The 19,866-nt window shown below is 34.6% G+C and overlaps 2 protein-coding genes across 4 annotated transcripts; both read right to left on the bottom strand.

The window, feature by feature from the left end:
- Positions 1–618: 618 nt before the first annotated feature.
- LOC120626330 (esterase FE4-like) lies at positions 619–8,623 on the bottom strand. 3 transcript variants are annotated; one of them, XM_039893820.1, is made up of 4 exons: positions 8,577–8,623; positions 7,114–7,292; positions 4,187–5,484; positions 619–2,021 (listed from the first exon to the last, which is right to left on the bottom strand). In XM_039893820.1, exons 2-4 carry the CDS (start codon positions 7,264–7,266, stop codon positions 1,808–1,810), a joined length of 1,665 nt encoding a protein of 554 aa, XP_039749754.1. In that variant the 5' UTR covers positions 7,267–7,292; positions 8,577–8,623; the 3' UTR covers positions 619–1,807. The 3 variants fall into 3 exon arrangements, with proteins under 3 accessions (XP_039749754.1, XP_039749753.1, XP_039749755.1); XM_039893819.1 differs by having other exon boundaries at positions 8,280–8,614; XM_039893821.1 differs by lacking the exon at positions 8,577–8,623 and adding an exon at positions 8,166–8,187.
- A 6,392-nt stretch (positions 8,624–15,015) lies between these two features.
- Positions 15,016–16,732, bottom strand: LOC120626598. The gene is made up of 3 exons (XM_039894157.1): positions 16,672–16,732; positions 16,044–16,136; positions 15,016–15,274 (listed from the first exon to the last, which is right to left on the bottom strand). The coding sequence occupies exons 1-3, from the start codon at positions 16,710–16,712 to the stop codon at positions 15,016–15,018; spliced, it is 393 nt and encodes a 130-aa protein (XP_039750091.1). The 5' UTR covers positions 16,713–16,732.
- Positions 16,733–19,866: the final 3,134 nt, after the last annotated feature.

Genomic DNA, 19,866 nt, shown 5'->3' with positions numbered 1-19,866 from the left:
AGACTAGAAACATTACATTAAGGTTGGTCCACATACTTTTGCTGGCAGTACATTATACTTTGCACGGGCGTTATTCGCTAAAATGTCGAAACCCCAATCCGCACTAATCGTGCACAGGTGTGGACACGCCTTTACATTAGAAAAATGGTAATATCCAGCCTCTTCTAATTAACGTAACCGATGAATCAAAAATTTTTCATAATATGTATGAAGTTTTATTTCAATCTTTGTAAACATTATTTCGGAAAGTTTTTGATATTTCGGTTACGCTACTTCTGCGTATCTTATTTATATATTATTATATTGGTCCCGTTTATCTATACTTAATATTATAAAGGTTAAGAATTTGTTTGGTTGAATGCTCAATGCTCTGGTTCGAATTGGATTTGTTTTGTGTGGGAAAGGCTGTAGGCTATGCTACGACTGCGCGACTACTGTACATTATGCTACGACTACGACTCATCAATGAAAAATGTAGCAAGAACGGGAAAAAATATTTTTTGAGAGCTTCCGATGCGTGTTATGGATGAACGGTTAAAATTTGCCAAAATAATTGTACGACGAAATTTTTCCTAATCTTTATACGTTAAGTATAAGTCGCGGGGCACCACTTACTTTATATAATTTCAAATGCAATAATGCTTAATATAAGTAATTATTGTAACTAAAGCTGGTCGTGCTCATAACTTGATAACGCGCATATACGCATATAATTATTATTTAAAAACTTGTACATAAAAATTCACTTAGGTATTATAGATATTGTATAAAAAAATAATTATTTACATATTATGGCACAAAAAGATATGCTTACAAAATATAATGGTACCTATACGTACAAATAATTAAAACCTTCGTTATTATTAGCTTATACAAAATAAATTTTCTTTGGAAAATTAAGACAGTAAGAAAATTTTTGTGCTAACATACAGCGTAATTACGAACTTCTACAAAGGCCTGTATTAATAAACCAAAATTTAATTGAGAACGAGAGTTTATCACATATACTTCAATATATCGATATTATTTCCACTGAATTTTGCTTTAACAAAAAAAAAAAATAACAATACAAGAATTTACGTTATATAAAGTAAAGTTTTTAATCCTAATTAAGTGGTTAAAACTTAGAACCTCGTAATTTCCTCCATTTTTTTTTGGACTATTACTACTGTTAATTGGAGTCATTCTGTGAAAATAATATTAAAGGATTGTCGTTACGAACCAACAATTTGTTCGCAGCTATTACGGTTGGTTAATACGGGCCTCACCAATAAAGTAAAAGATTTTAAAAGTCTTACAAATTATATATTAGAAAAACATTTCTTTGGCTATCTTTGTTTTCAATGTTACTTTGAAATTTGCCGTCTGGAATGCATAAACGATTTATTATTTCCTTCTTAATTTTTTATAATCATTATTCCTCATGGTTTGTTTGTAAAATCGGCCGGCAATCGTATGCCGTCACGGCAAACGACATGTCGCTTACACCTTTTTGTTAACTGTGGGGTGTATCCCCACAGACATCTAATTTACTTTCTATTTAGAAATATACTAATATATATTCTGTATTTATTATCATAATTAACGTAATGAGAAAAATATATGGATTTCATTGACGAAACTCTTTTTTAGTTATTACGTGCTATTAAAGAATATATTTATAAAAAGCGGCCGATGTCGTGCTATAAAATCTATTCTTTAATGGCGCGGGTTATAGGAAGGGTTTTTAGCTAGTTTATCTACCCTACTCATTTTTATGCGATTAAGTTAATATTGGCGGAAAATTTTCTTACGTTCTTAATAATCCTTACCATTGCACACCAATATCGTTAAAATACACTAATGTTCTGAGGAATAAGTGTTCTTCGTGCATTTTTTCCCAGAATGTCATCCTCTCGTAGAAGGGATTCCTTCCTTTAGTTAATTCTGATCCTATGCTTAGATAATTCAATGTTTTATCGTCATGTACGGGGTCCCATGTTATTTGCAGCAATGGATCGTTTTCATCTGGCGTGGGGTTCCTAGAATAATGTTTATGTTATCAATTTTATTAGGTTTACCAGATACTGGCACATGCTAAAAACTGCCAGTGTTCTGTCAAAAAAATATCTAACGGCCGGAATACCATGCCAAAATCTTATTATTAATATCATAAAGTACGAAATGCAACCAATTTATATTATCTATATTCCACACACACATTTAGTTGTTTAAGATTTTTAAATTATCAGATAACTATTTAGGACAATTATACTGATGAGCGTAATGAATTAAGGATCGAGCGTAATATATTAAGTATTGAGCGTAATAAATTAAACATTGAGCGTAATAAATTTAGGATATTAATTTTATCAGATAACTATTTAGGACAATTATACTGATGAGCGTAATGAATTAAGGATCGAGCGTAATATATTAAGTATTGAGCGTAATAAATTAAACATTGAGCGTAATAAATTTAGGATATTAATTTTATGGTCTATGGATTCAAAAAGGTATTCATGCATGGCTTTTTGCTTCCAGACTATTTATCCTTATCATCTGGACTCTTCAATTATCCAGATCATTTCGTGACTAATATCAGATAATTTGACGAATCTCGGACTACGTTATTCACTCGTAATAGTCTGAAATGAATTATTGCATAACATTTTATCTTCTCACAGTTATGAGACGCTTTCGAATAAAAGACTAAGAGATCACTGTATGTGATAACGTCACGTTGTACATGTGCTACGTCACATTTTACGTGTGTTTAAGTAGATTAATTCTATAATATATTCTATCATTTGTTCTTACAGTTGTCTCCACAGTTGTGTAAATAGAAACACGCCATTAAAACTAGGTTTCACTTTTAACATAGCAGTTTTAGTTGGAAACGTAGAAACTTCGGAAAAGTGATTATGTTTTGTTACGCTCTGACATTTTAAAGATGCTCTGAGTTGAAGTATGAAAAGACCCGCAAATTTGAAAGGCCATAATGATTTCCCTAATATTTATTTTTTTCCTAAACTTATGCCCGTTTTCATTAAACCTAGGAATCGCCTAAATCGAATGCCTAATGATTTAGGTGACGTCTACAGAAAAAAACACGTTTCACCAACTCTTATGGTGATAAGTATTAAATACATATTAAGTATACTATGACGATATATGCTCAGGTTGCCTTTAAAAGCTCACTTTTAGTGATAAAACCGCCTTAACACCCTAGCACTAAGTACTATATTACTGTTTTCAATATTGTGTTGTGTTGCAATAAAGTTTTTCTATTCTATTCTACGACACTACACACATCGCCCATCTCTAGTCCCAAACTAAGCGAAACTTGTGTTATGCGTACCAAGATAACTGATGAACAATTTTATGAATAGTATATATACTCATAATATACAGATAAACACCCAGACTCTCAGTATTGTAGAACTCTCAGGCATGCAGAATTCCTCACGATGTTTTCCTTCACCGTTGAAGCAAGTGATATTTTAATTCCTTAAACGAACATAGCTTAGAAAAGTTAAGAGGTGCGTGCTGGGATTCGAACCCGGCCCCCCAAAGTGAACTCGAGCTTCTACCCACTGCGCTATCACCGCTTCAAAGTAAAGTATAAAAGCACCGAAAAAACCGCAGAGGTTTGTCATCGGTGCCTATCTGCAACGATTACTTTTAGGTGTTTAATTAGAAAGAATACAAAACCAGCTGTGGGGAAAACACTCATTGCCTTGCATTTGTGCGTCGTGAAATGAAAACGGATATTAATCTGTCTTTACTTGCTTTATCTAATGCCTATTTGAATATAAGTAACTGACGTATATCACTGTTCCGGCGTTCCAGAGCCTTGATGTTGATAAGTCACTAGCCCATAAATCACTAAATTTAACACTTGCGTACGACGCTACAAAGTGTTAAATTTGGTGATTTACGCGTGACGCGACGTTATAGAAGTGCCACGATATACCACCATCGTTCTTACAATAAATATACTCAAACAAATGAAATATGAAAAAACTCAAAATATATTATGAAGATCAATGGGATTTCATTAAGAATTGAATTCATCGTTTAGTTTTAGATATGTTGCTTTCTTGAAGTTTGTCATCAAATTGGCGCAGTAATTTTGCCTGCTGTTTTATTGTAAAATAAAGCCTAATCTTAAGACAAGATAAGTAATAAAGGTAATCATTCTTACCCGTATTTAGCAAAGTTTGTCCACATTCTGATAACTCTTTTTCTGGTGGTGACAGAATCGCGGCTTCCTTCGCAATGCGGTAAATCCGGCGGCTTTATACGGAATAGGAATGCAACTTCAGCCGAATGCCCATTTGAATTGAAGAAGTCTAGTTGTTTGGGCACACACCATTCGCCAGCGTAATTCACGATGTAGTAATAGACAGGACATTCTGAGATAAATTGACTATGAAATTGAACGGTCTTGTTAACGTAGTAGAGGAAGTAACAGTCACTTAGCAACTGTAAATATTGAGTGCGCGTGTGTTCGTTAAGTGTCTTTGTTTCTCTGAAGTAAAAGTTCAAAAGTTGCCGTCCAATTTTGTTTGAGTATATTTCGTCCAGTGCGAGTGATCTCGGTACAAGAAGCGTAACGTCTTTATTGAACTTTTCGAAGTCTGCATAGAAATCTTCTCTTATATATTGCATTACGGAAGCCTCAATATTATTGCTACCTATTATAAAAGGTACTTTGTTAAAGTTTCCCGACTTAATCAGCACAGCAGGGCTCTTGTTGAGGAATACAGGCTGACCTTCGAATTCTTCCTCGACACATGGCTTGAACAAAGCGTCGAAAGAGTCTTCGCATTTCAACGTACCCATAGATAATTGCGTATATGCTTCCATTATGTCATACGCTGGTATCAATCGTAATTCTTCTACTATATCATAATTATTAGTTTTATTTATACCTAACTGTTCGGCTAGTTGTAGGACCGCTTGCGAAGGGTTTTTCGCTAAGGCCCACCTGTTAAGTGCAGAGGAACTTTGCATGATAGCTTTGTGAAACAATCCGGTAGCCATGGGTGATAACATCATAAAATGGACCATAGAACCGCCTGTTCCGCTTCCGAACAGCGTGACATTCGTGGGATCGCCTCCGAATATTCGAATGTTTCTTTGAATCCATTTCAGAGCCATAACTATGTCTTTTAAGCCAACATTACCAGGGGCAGAGATATCGTGTATTGACAGAAAACCAAACGGTCCCAATCTCGAGCTGCATCTCACGAAAACGATATCTTGGTCCACAATGAGTGTTGGATCACAGTTGTTGTCAATATAAAACATGTAATTGTAACTTCCCATCCAAAACATAACAGGCATTAACTTTTCAGGTGTTAGATTTGGTGAGTGTACTTCAATGTAGAGACAGTCCTCACATCCAATAACTTTTTCATCCACACTAAGGCAAAGTGGTGGTGACGCGTCTTTTGTGCAATCCAGTAGATTTGTCCATGGTTTTGGAGGAATTGGTGGCTAAAAAAGTTTTATAATGAGTAAACAAAAAGCAATTTCAGTCTTGTACTACATCTAGGGAGTTTCAGGGAGCCACTGCATACAAGCAGCAAAAGACTGCAATTGTGAAAACCCTATAAAACTTTGTTCAACTGTGGATCAGTAGTTATGATGATAACTTGCCAGCAATCAGTTGACCCAATTATGCTGGATTAAATTATGTTGGTTGGTCAGTTTAAAGCCCAGCTAATTGAAAGCAATTTTTTAAATGCATGGTTTGGTTTTGTGCAAATAACTATAACGTTGTATTATAATTAACACGACTTCAATGATGTGATTTGCTAAGAAATATATATATATATATATATATATATATATATTTATTTATCATCATCATATCAACCCATTACCGGCGTACTACAGGGCAAAGTGTGGATTGGTGGACTCAACACACCTATGAGAACGGAGTTCTCCATAGAACTCTCAGGCACGATGTTTTCCGTGGAAGCAAGTGATATTTTAATTACTTAAGACAAGCATAACTTAGAAAAGTAAGTGGAGCGTGCTGGGATTCGAACGGCCGGCCCCCCTATCACCGCTTCGGAAAAAATTATAAAAAAATTCAAAATTCATCAATTTCAAGTTGGCCTTGTCAACTTGAAACTTCAAGTCAGTCTGTTTGTGGTGACTCTACCACCGGGTCGGAAGGCTAACTCCAATGGAGGAGCCGGCAAGGAACTCAGTAGATTGCTCTTTTCAGCATCATTTGATGGTTTAACAATCTTTAGAATTTATCTGTTTCGTGAGAGATGAGTGGACTGCTTTCAAGCGGCCATGTCGTTAAGGAATTCATCAATCGTGTAGGTAACCACGATTGGTTAATTTTTTTTAATATATTGTTTAAACTTAGGTAAATGAAGATCTAATATTACCTTCGGTACCACGTTATAAAAGCATATACCGATCCCCACAAAGGATTTCTGTACTTAACGTTACTGCATGTAATGTAAATCCTTTGTGGGGAAAATTCGTGAGGAATCCTGCATAGGTAAGAGTCTTCATAATGGTCTCAAAAATGTGTGAAGTCTACTTATCCGCACTTGGCCGTATAAATAAATGAATATTGATGATGATGATTTATAACTAGTGCATTCATTGGCAGAGTGAATGGAGCTACATATTTGATTTGCGATATACCTGTATGATAAACTTATGTATTGTTTTTAATACGCATCACAAAAATCAATACCTTTCAAAATTCCTTCATCCCCACCGTAATGCGAAGACACACAAACAAACACTGCTCTGTTAGCTATAATACCATCTCCTCAAATTAATGGGTCTAAAATAGGTTAGAAGTTGTTGTAGGTGACTTGCAGAGTACACTCTGCAAGTCACCTACCGTATACTTTTTAATAAATAATTAATTAAGTGCCGGTGTTTCGACTATAGATCAGAATATAGTTGTTACCACGTCTCGTACGAGGCGACTAAGGGAAATAACGGAGAACGAGGAGCAGTATTCTCTGTGCTACTACTACATCAAGTGCAATCACCAACCGTCTACCAACTGTATTGATTATGGGAAAACCCCTCTTTTGGGAGAGTCCCTTTGTCCAGCAGAGATGAAAAAAATCTAAATTTGCTTACCATAAACCGCAGATTTCCGAGTGGGGGCTTAGCATAAGGAATACTCTTAAATTTGTATTGTGGTCTCTCATCTTGTCTGTCTATGTAACCACATATGGGCCCATCGCTTATGTCTACAATTAATCTGGAGTCTGTTGGTATTCCATCCATCATTTCTCTGTATAGCGCAACACTTTTATCTGAAATTATATAATTTTTTTCGTAAAATACCCTCAGTGCCTGAAGACCAAAGTCTTCAAACAGTGTAAGTTGCCAGTGATGAATTATGGCTCTGAAACATGGTTGCTAACTAACGGGTTGTTATAACAATAAAGAGTTGCCATTTGCTTGCAAATCTTAATCATCCATAGTATTGAGATTGGGTACAAAGTAAAAAAAGTTAACTGAAAATTTGTGATTTTTTGATTATTGCTGTAGCTAATTAGAAATGTCACATCCTACAAAATCGCAAAAAGAAGTACAAATACTGCCTTATTTTTAGTACTTTCGCCAAGTAAAAAAAAGACAACATTCCTGTTTTCAAAATTAAGCCCTCCTTAAAATCAGATGTTTTGTACATAAATCACTTCACATTACACCCGTCTGTATTTTATGCTAATCAATGCACTAATGAGGGCATTTTAGGCAGGTTGATTGTCGTTATTAACTAATAAGTGTTTTTGCACTAAACTGAATTTTCACCAGCACCTCTTACACTATATTGTGTGATTTTTAGACTGTGAATATTAGGGAAACAATACTCAATTGCTTATTTTTTAATTAAATATGATGTAGTTGATGCATTTACTATACTTTGTCCTATCCCCTCTCACTGTGGGAGAAGACCAGTGCCCTGTAGTGGGCCAGTAATGGGTTGATATGATAAATATAAATATGAATAGCTACATAAACATAAGTATGAAAACAAATACCTTGTCTACACCATTAACATAGAAGTTTGTAATTAAATACAAAATAAAGCTGTTCAACATATTTAACAAAATTCACATATTGTTATTTGAAACTAACATTAAATTTTAAAACCAACTACATAACTTATTAAGAGAGCTGACCTTAAATGATAAGACTGATGAACCAAAGCCATGTAGATTAAACATTTTACATAGTCGTTTTGCATTCATATTAATCTGAGGTGGCAAATAGCAATGGTAAACAAAACAGTGTACCTTAATTCCCCAGGATAGTTTTTCGGCTTTCTTGTCTAAAATATTAGATGAAAATCGATTATTGTACAATCAAGGTCATTTCACTATCAGCTGGATATCAAATTGGATTAAGGAGATTTATGACACCAACACATAAACACTTGTTCTGCAGAGCAACTTCAGACCTAACTCGCCTGGAATTAATGCACCAGGTTAGCGTATTAGTATCAGTATGCACTCATGCACTTGCACTTTAACTAAATCTTATGCTATATTAATTAACACACTGGAGTTCACTAGGAGTGAGAACTTGAGTACCTGCCTATTATAGGTGCCCAATATCTTTGACTTGAGGTCTGGACACTGGCTGTCATATTTGAGTAAATGACAGTTAAAGAATTAAAAGTAGCGCCACTTTGGCGCTATTTGTGCTTGTGATATCTGTGGTGATTTCCAGTGTCACCATAGAATATAGTTTATACTATGATTATCTATAGCTGCGATTCATACCCTCAAACCTGGACATCTCAAACTTGGAGAGTTTCGATGCGCGGAATTCAATATTCGGTATCTCCAGGACGGTACAGTTGAATGCGAAGATTGCAATAGTATATTGAGTATAAGTTAAGACTTGTACCTATGCGATGCATTATTCAACTTCCGCTCATCCGCTATGAAATAAAGTTTGAATCGTACTGTACCTTGTTGCTGGCACTGCACTTGCTGATATTTACACTCATATTACAGCGCTAAAATGGCGTCAAGCATATGGACACAAAAACTTATTGACAGTGTATAAACAGGCTGCTTAAAGTGCATAGATTAATAACTATTATGATACTACGCTTAGATACTCCCGTGACTTTTAGTGTCAATTTTGGTCAATAGCTTCACTATTTATTATATGAACTAATCTTTAATCTGAAGCAGTGAGTAGTCTCCTCACAGGATACAGGTCTAGGACCTAAAGATTTATAGTATTTGCTGTTACTGCTACTTAGAGAAAGAAAGTTTTCTACGTAAAGCATAAGAAATAAAGAGATACCAATTTTTTTTCTCCTTTTTTAGTTGGCCTGTTTTTGTGGCCTTGGGCAGCCATACGTGCTGGGGGAATCCGAGCGCTTTTTCCAGATGCCCTAGCTGGGTTTAGTCATTATTATTGCATGGTCAAGTTCCAATGCTAAACTGACCATATTTGCGAGAAATATGGACTAACAAATCCTAGAACACTTCATACGAGTATAAGCAAAGGAAATAATTAACATGATTTATTTTTTTTATAAATTACTAACAATACATTTTAAGTCTTGTTGTTTAATGTATCACTCACACATATCATTATGAGCCTCAGTTGCCTCAATTAAAAATGTATTTACTGCCCATTGGCTAATGGCTATCAACTGTCTGACAAAAATATCGGCTGCTATTATACATAGTGACAAGGCTAAGAAAAACAAAAACGCGTGTTCTTTAGCAGGTGATAGTTAACCCATGTTTCCAGATTGCACCGGCCCTAAGACTAATTACCTTTTTTTTTTAGACTACTTACATACTCTTCCCCTTGGACGATTCAAAAGTGACCTTAAACACTGCAGTTGGCACACGTGCAGGTTACCCAACCTTGCACCATATTGCCCATAGACAAATAAACGTATTTAATAGACTGCTAATAAATATCGAGCTAAGATCGGTACCTAGCCTTAGTACAAGATTTGCTCGCTCGCAAACGACTATTTGGATCTAATATCAGTCTTATTAAGAGTCGCTAATTCTGATTTATGTTTTACCAACGTTCTATCAAGAGCCCTAGCTAAAGGTTCATAATATAGGGTTGTTAGACATGTAGTAGTAAAATAAAAATTGTAGTTTTAAGCTATCTTTCTTACTGCGCACACGCACTGGGCGGTTAAGTTCTCTTTCAGGAAAGGGCGTTAAACTAAAATTTGAATGTTTAACTTGGAAAGGGAGATAAAATTACAATTTTGTATACTTAGTAAAAGTATAACAATCTTATACATCGTGATTTTTGGTTTGTTTATATAATTCCACATCTAGTTTGCAACCAATGTATCTCTATTGTACATACTTTCCTATGTACAGAATAATTTTAATATCCAAATAATTCCTTTACTTATATTTATATTTGCTATAAGGACACTTGGTTTCAGTGTTTAAACAGGTTAAATCGTTTGTTCATATTATACTACTAACATTTAGAGAAAATTACGGCCACTATTAAACCGTATAGTCGACCTGCAGTCCATTTAAAGCCTCCACGGTCGTTGGGAGCCTTTGTATAAAACGTTACAAAGGACCCACTCATCCCTATTTACCACATATGTCGGGTGATAAAGGTAATCTGTGCAAAATTGTTAAAGCTTTACTGAAAACACTGATTTATTCAAGTTTTAAAATTCTAATTCATATTTATGTATATCCTATAACTAAAAGGCCTTTTGGGACTTTGTTGAAATTGCATTATTGTAAAGTTTTGATTATTAAGTAGGTATCTATCCATTTAAATGAAAATGACAATGAAAGTCACTTAAGTAATCATAGGGCCTCTCATACGAGCAAAATTAAGGGTTAAATATTTTTAACCTTATGTAAACGTGTGTACCAATAATTGAATAGTTATTTTTAAACAGATCCCCAAAACTTTTATTTATTTATTTATTTTATTTGCGAATTTTTATTAGTATACAGGTCTAAAATGTTATGGTTAAATCTCCAAATTCCGCTTAAACAGCATGTAAATGTCTCAATTAATATAAAAGTAAGAATTAAAATAATAATTAAACACATGTCAAATAACGTCACACCTTATCTATGAGATAGTAACTCTTTTATAATAGGAACTCCTTCAATTTACGCTTTAACGAAGGAAATTCTCGCGATTCAATTATACGTTAAATTGTGTTTTTATCTTATAGCGTTGTATATACCTTGATAATTGACGATTTGGTGGCAAAGTAGCTGTCTAAGTATTATGTTCCAGGGCCCACGGGTATAAACATCTTAGCCGAAAGATAATATAATATTTATTAGAAAAACTCAGTACAATAGGTAAATCTTTGGAATCCTGACCCCTAAACTAGGAAATCCCGTATCTTAGGGGCCAGTGCCTTCCCAAACATTGATTCTATCATATAGTGCACTTTAACAAAGGATACTTTCAAACGTGTGTTGAGTTCTTTAATACCTACATATAATTTACCTTATTTACTAACTAACTGAATGATAATAAAATGCTAATAATATTTACTTAATCGGTGATAGTGTAGTGGTTGGGACTTCGGCTCCACTTTTGGGGAGCCGAGTTCGAATCCCAGAACACACCTTTTACTTATCTTAGTTATGTGCGTTTTAAGCAATCAAAGTACCACTTATTACAACGGTGAAGTAAAACATTAGGAAAACTTCTTGCCCAAAAGTTCTCCATAATATTCTTAAAGGAGTGTGAGGGCCATCGTTCCCCACTGGGCCAGCGTGGTGGACTACGGCCTAAAACCCTTATAATTGTGTGAGGAGACCCGTGCCTTGTAGTGGGCCGGTAATGGGTTGATATGAAGATTATGAATATTTATTTGCTTTAAAAAATCTCACACAATTTCTATCCCGGAACGGAAACGCCTTACGATGATATTTCATTAGGTACCTACATGCGAACGGCTCGCAAACGGCGCAAATTGAACTAAAACGGTATATTTTTTCATGACCGACCTAAACATTTGCAACTAAATTACATAGATACAATTTTGTGCTGATCCGGATAAAGTTGAACTCGAATATTAAATTGCAAAGCCGTAGGCTTGAGCGTGGAATTTATTTTTAGGATGCCAAACATTTTTTTTTCTCTTTTTAACTCCTGACGCAGACTCCCAGAGCTATACGTACAAACATAATATTATAATGAGGGAAGATTTATTTGTTTTTAACCATGTAACCAATCGTCGCCACCTTCCCGCTATTATTATATTATCTTAAAACTTTTTTTTTTTTTTTTTTATAAATATACTACGACAATACACACATCGCCACCTAGCCCCAAAATAAGCGTAGCTTGTGTTATGGGTACTAAGATGACTGATGAATATTTTCATGAATTATATATACATAAATACTTAGAAAATACATATAAACACCCAGACACTGAAAAACACTTATGCTCATCACACAAACATTTTCCAGTTGTGGGAATCGAACCCACGGCCTTGGACTCAGAAAGCAGGGTCGCTGCCCACTGCGCCAGTCGGCCGTCAAAACTGCATAGATATTGTTTATCTATTTCATAATATAGAATAAAACGTATAGATTAATAGTAAGTACTTGGGCACGAGGAATGGCAACTCACTGAGATACAGTTTTAACTACTTAGTACAGGAGTTGGCGTAACTGGAACCTGGTCTTGCAAACATTTTGTACATTCCAATGTATTTGCAATTACTAACCTCATTTATTATGTAAGCAGGTATTAATTTTTGGTTTAAAGGTCGCTGGTACTTATAAAACTGTGAAACCTGATAAAGGCACCAGCAAACAAATTTTATGTTTTAAGAAGTTTTGTTTATTTATAAATCTTAAACGCAATTTTTTCTATACTTAATCTAGAACTCTGCGTACAAACTTTTTTCGGCCTAAATAAAGTTTATAGTTTAAAAAAAGTTTATAGTTTTCGTTTTCGTTTTTGGTTTCGATAGATTTCGTTCTCGTAACACGATTAACTGTGATTTTGTTTCAGAATTATGATAACTAGCCGCAATAGTAGTGGCCGTAATATCCTGGTGGGCAAAACTTCACCCTCCTAGGTTTAAACACAATTTTGGGATATGGTTTTGGGTTTGGTTTCGTTTAGTTTTCGTTTTCGGTGTCGTTATACGTTGAATTTTAACGATATTGTTTACGTATTGTTTTAGAGAAACTTTCTTGGTCTTCATTTCTAGTTACGTGTCAAATAGTTCCGATAAACAAACAAAAGTGTATAATAAATATTTAGTTCATTTCTCAATATTCATAGCTAATCTTAATATATATAAATCTCCTGTCACGATGTTTGTCCGCGATGGACTCCTAAACTACTTATCCGATTTTAAATTAAATTGGCACACCGTGAGCAGTCTGGTCCAACTTAAGAGATAGGATAGGATGTTCAATTATAGTCGCAATTTTAGATCGCCGATGAGATGGGCTGACCAAATAAAGGCAGCTGCCAGAGAGGAGTGGCGACGAATAGTCAAGCGTGCCACAACCCTTAAGTGACGACCACGACCGCTCTGACAAGAGCGAACCGACTGAGAAGAAGAATTGACAGTCACAGACGAAGTCGCGGGCAACAGCTATTACATATATATAACTTTATATAATAAACTATGCATGACTTTCTTAAAAAATTGCCGCATACTTAACGATAAAACTTATAACTTTAACGAATTTTTAAATGACTGAATGAATTTTACTTAAAATCTTTGACTATTATGGAAATAATAATTTCCATAATTAATATCATTTTTTTAATTTTTTATTTGAATGAGTTTGTATATTATTCAGTTGAATCAGAAAATATTTGCCCACTGTAGATTCTGTAGGAGTGTATTTTTAGGATTGTAAAACAACTTGTTATTACCAACAGTTCTAGAAAATAAATTATTATATAAAAACTCCTTCTTATCTTAAGGAGAAGTTTACTTTTCTGGGAGTGCAATCCGATTTAAGATCGTGTCGCGCGCTGACTCTGAGTATGCCTTTTCATAGAACTAAGTTCTATGAGCACTCGTTTACAGTGCAAGCCATAGCGCTGTGGAATGCGCTCCCAATCGACATAAGGCAGTCTAAGTCACTTTGTATTTTTAAGAAAGCTGTCAAAAACCACTATAGTTTACATTGAAGACGACTTGTAATAGTATTTACTGTTGTTAATGTATTTATGATATGTTATAGTATATATTAGTTTATTATTATTTTTTATTTTTTAATATTTAATATATTGTGTATTATTTTATTTGTGTAATCTAGTTTAAGTATTAGTATGTAGTTATTAGTATGTATTTTTTTTAATATGCACAACCTGCAGTATGTTATCCTTTTGTTTTCCTTATCCTAAGGTTGCCTGGAAGAGATCGCTACAAAGCGATAAGGCCGCCTTTTTATACTTCTTCTGTCTGTGTTTTCTTTTATTCTTCTTCTGTATTTTTATTTGTGTGCAAATAAAGAGTATAAATAAATTAAATAAATATTATTATTACTATTGAAGAAAGCTCAAAAGTTACGCACAAGATAACTTAAACTTACACTCGTCATTTCGATTTTGTTTGCATAATTAATTATAACATTCGATTCTCATTTACACGTTGTATACTTTTATAATATATGTATTTTCATTGATACCCAATGTATTAAAAGGACACGTTTACTAAATTGTGGTTAAGTACTTGAAGTACGAAATTCATATATTTCTTAAAGATAACTAACTGCACTACAAAAAGACAGACTTGACGTTTCAAACGTGCTAGAAATATATGAATTTTCCATTTTAAGTATGCATTTAGTAAAATTCTGTTACCTACTTTGACATTAGAAAGAGGCACATCGATATGAGAATAGATAATAAGACTAGGCTGTAGGGGCTGATGCCCAATCTAGTCTAGATACTATGTCTAGCACAAAAAGTGTCTAAAGAAATCTTAATTTTCGCGGATACTTTGGCAAGTGACAGCAATTGATCGAACTTTCTAATAGTTGATATTTAATAAAATATTTTTTATATTTTTGTCTGGTCAACTTCTCGATCGTAGAACTGTCTCAAAGTATCTTGATTCATAACGGACGAGCAGCAGAACTTCATTTTCTCCAAGAAATTTTTCTGTAATGTCACAACGTCTTTCTCTAACATGTTCTTGAAGACAGCCGTGTTGATCATGTTGGCGAAGAATTTGCGATTACTAGTAAATTGTGGAGCGTAACCCACTGTCGTCTTAGAAAAAGCGTTGATGTAACTGTGGAGGTTGTCCACCAGAAATCTGAAATCGGAAAACAATTGGAAGACTTCACACGGCGCGGCCTTGAGAACATGTAGGTTTACTTAATATATATTCTCTCCCGTTCTGTATTAAAAAAGCACATAGTAAAATTAGTTGTGCCGGGGTCGGTCGGTCGGTCTTCCCGAAAGAGTGGCTGAAGTGTCAATCGCTAGGCTAGGTATTCACTACTTTGTTCGTGTATACTTTAAGTAAGTATAAGTTTTGAATCTGTCCCAGCAGGGCTAGCACAGGCGGGAAATAAAAATGATATCCCCCGATTATATCCAAGGGATATAATTACAAGGGATATAATTAACGTGCCCACCTGCTAAATCACTGGAACATGGAATAGGAGAAGTTTACCCCTGATTATTATTACACTTTTGTTATTTAGATATTATTTCTAATTGTGCGTACGTGCTCCGAGAGTTGATAAAGCTGTGGGAGAAGATAATTTTTTATCCTATCCCCGGGGATATAATTGTCTCCTGCCCATTCTACCCGTGCAGGTAGGGGTTTTACGTGGATTACCTACCTACCATGGAGTACCTTTGACATGGATTACGTGATGCAACCCGTGCCATTGCGGGCAGCCCGAGTGACATACTGTTAGGTGTAATGAAATTGAAATCTGTTAAGGTGATGTACGAAATTGCTTAAAAGGCGATATTTAAGGCATAACGGTGGCATATTTTTACTTGAAAAAAATATATGACATTTTCAAGACATTAAATCCGTATTATAAAAAAAATACTTGTCTATTTTTTACCTTTGATTAGACATTGGTGTTTCTATACAAACAAGGAACAATACTTTATAGTGATTGAATACTTCATTAGCTATTTGCAGGGCTGGGGTAACTCTGTTGACAAAAAAGAATTAAGTTAGGAGGTAGTAAATTTCATTTATTTAGTTATATGCAATTGATTGAAAATAAGATTCCTTTTTATTTGAAATAAAGTAGGTACCAAAAGCTTAGATCTTGGGGCAGGTCTCAATATCATTTTAAAGTTTTATAAAATTCAATACAACCATCTGTACCTTCTAACATTGTAAAGCTGAAGAAACTCTTTCTTAGTGTACAATAAAGTATTATTTCTTTATTTTATTTTCCAAGTGTTTTTGTTTGAACGCGCTTATCTCGGGAACAACAATTTATCAGTGATATTTGACAAAATATGTTTGTGTCTGTTAGTTAATCTATATTTGCCTTTTTTTAAATTTAACGCTTGCATTAACTTGACGTAAAGCAGCTATTAATAACATAAAAGTTAACCTTTCGATTTTCTTTACGCCATTCGAGTTCGAATGAAATGGATTTTTACATCAGAAATGATAACATTGATCTTCGACATCAAAATCGTCAACTCTGTGATTTAAGTACCTACTCTACTTACTTTTTTTTTCCATGCACACATTTACAATGTAGGAGTAACATTTTCGCAATAACAAACAGCAGTTTCGGAAGGCGCATAGTTATTGCTGTCGGTTCTATAATGATTTGTATATATCGAGCTATAAATACATCCAGAAATTGAAATAATAAAAGTCAATAAAATATACACGAACGCAATTTATTTATTTCAAAATATGCAAACCGGCCTCCAATAACCGTCTACCGATTTGTTCTAAAAAGGTTTTATAAACGCTTCGCACTTTCGCTTCTTGTTTTTTTAATTTTGGCCATGCACGTACTCATAGAATCTCGTAAGTCCCTTAATTTTAATTTTTTATCACCTAACGTATGAAACCAAATAACATAAGGTCCAAATATCATAAACAAAATAAATAACATTCTGTTAAGGGCAAAGTTTATCTTCATATGTGTTTCTTGTATTGTTTCAAAGTTTGTGCGTTTGTGCAATAAAGTCTTTTAATTAAAAAAATAACATGATTGTCTTGATAAAACCTACGAGTACCTCTTCCCAAATTTGTTCGAAGCGACCATGCTGGACATTCGTGGACGAAATGTCGCACGTAAACCAAGAATTTCATATATCCCGCTTAATTAACTTTAGCATCGAGCAGAAATAAATAATGATAAGTTCGTTGCACAGTAAATATATAAGCTAACATAGTAGGTAAGTTTCGGAACCAGTAGGTACAGGTATGGAACTTGGGCTGTCCTTAGTGTAATGGAACTTTGCCAACCAAGATTATATTTTCCCATTAGGGCGGAGGAGCACAAGGGTCGATGGAATAAACTAATTTTCCTAATATTGACTTGCTGTAGCCATCAGGTTCGCACTTGTAACTTTAGTTTCAGTTTAATGTAGTAAACACATTTTGACTAACTCCTACAAAACAACGCTTATAACATTTCTCAAAAAACCAAGGAACAAAAATAATATCCCAAATTTCAAAAATTCTAAATTCAAAATTCATTTATTTCAAGTAGGCCTAATACGAGCACTTTTGAAACGTCAAGTTTTTTTGTATGCAGTGACTCTACGACCGGTTTGAAAGGCAAATTCTACAGAGAAGAACCCGGCAAGAAACTCACCAGTTTCTCTTTTTCAACATCAACAATTTACATTTTACATTTCAACATTCATTTTTCTATCTTTTGAGACATGAATGCGGAGCCGGATGCTTCCAAGCAGCCTTGTCATTAAGAAATTCATCAATTGTATAATAACCTCGCTGTAATAAATGTGTTTTAGCATATTTTTTAAACTTATGCATCGGAAGTTCCAAAATTACCTAAGGAATCATATTATAAAAGCGTATACTCAATCCCACAAATGACTTCTGTACCTTTCGCAGACGATCAGATGTCACAAATTTATGAGCATTTCTTGTAAGTCGACTGTTTAAATCCACTTTTTGTTTATATAGAATAATATGTCTCGAATCTAAATCTCAAAAAAATGTTGTATAGGGACATCGTTTCACATCATCAACAACCCACTGCTGGACTAAATGCCTTTCCCTAAGGAAGTTTTGTCCATAATCACCACGCAGGGTACACGGGCTGGTGATCTCAGTTGATGGTAGTAGTAGCACTGAGGAGTAGTTCGTTCTCCGTTATATTGTCGTAGTCGCTTCATTCGACACCCGCAGAAAAAGGAGGGTTGGTAGCAGATCTGCCGTCGCCACACAGCATCTAATCACGTAGCGGTATGAAATATTCTTTACGATCTTTACTCATACCTACCAAATATAAATAAAAAAGTCATAAAAATCGGTCCAGCCGTTTCGCAGGAGTGCCACTACAAACAACATCACACGAGATTTTTAATAAATACTGTGTTACTGACTACTACTTTGAGTTAAATTTTAATTTACAATGTTTCTGTAGTTTTATGTGGTGTACAATAAAAGTGTATAAGCTTACGCGAACGAAAACTAAAATAATGTGCATACAGATGCAAAGTTATATAATAATCGTCCTCAGGAGATAGATGTACCTCCAATACGAGAAAATATTTAGATAACGATAAATTTGGTAAATCATTTCTCAAGTGACTTTCAATTTAGTTTCGCTGAGTGCTTGCCGGCAAATGAAATTTTCGACACCAGCGTATTACATATATTTGTGTTGGTAAACTTCACATGACATTCAAGCAACCTTTACAGATAAGTTATTTTATCTTAATATCACCTTAAGGTCACCATTTTCAGATTATTAAAAAAAACAGTTTATAACTGTGAACTAGGTACCTTGTTGTTATTAATAATAATTGCTATTTAGTTTTAGGTAGTTTTCAAGAAGGCTCTATAATGCGTAAAGTTGTACATTATTTGATTAAGGATTTATCACCATTTGAAATTTATCTTCACGCGAATCGACATGTGTATAGGAATTCAGACCAGTATAATATTTAGTAAAATATTTCTACTTGTTAAACTGTACGTATGTATTTACTTAAATTAGACTTTACTACGACATACAAGTTGAATTGGTGCCTATATATATATATATACAATGGACTACTGATATGCTACATATTTGTAAGTGTTACTTATATATTTACCAGCAACCCGCATTGGAGCAGCGTGGTGGGTCAATGCTTTAAAACAGTCTATTCTAAGAGAGACGAGGTCTGTGCCCAGCTGTGGGATGTTATTAGGCTGCGGATGATGATTTTTAAATTAACTACAAATTAGCCGATAACGGTAATCTCCCCTAGTGGTAAGTGATGATGCAGTGTATTTATATAAACTATTAAATGATAGTGGCACAACCTTTTAGTTGTATGCCAGTTATACAATACACACATCTCCTATCGGTTTCCACAGGATATCGTACCGGAACACACAATCGTGCTGCCACGCTTTTGTCGGTAGCGTAGTAACTATCGGAACCACGGCCGAAGCCTCCCACATATAATATCTTTATATATATATTTCTTGTGTGCGTGTGTATGTCACTGAACTCCTCCTAAACGGCTGGACCGATTTGAATGAATCTTTTGGAATGCCTTTGGGGGACACCCTGGATTGTTTAGATTCACAAATCAGCCCGACAGATGGCGCTGGGGTCCGCTAGTCTTACTATATATTTAGCAGCCTACCCGGGATCCAAGCGGTACTAGACCAAGCGACAAAAGACCTATCTCCAGCAGATAAATGAAAACCGAAATAATAGT

Source organism: Pararge aegeria, chromosome 9 (assembly GCF_905163445.1).
Source record: "Pararge aegeria chromosome 9, ilParAegt1.1, whole genome shotgun sequence".
NCBI lineage: Eukaryota > Metazoa > Arthropoda > Insecta > Lepidoptera > Nymphalidae > Pararge > Pararge aegeria.
This window is presented reverse-complemented; position numbering and strand designations above follow the sequence as displayed.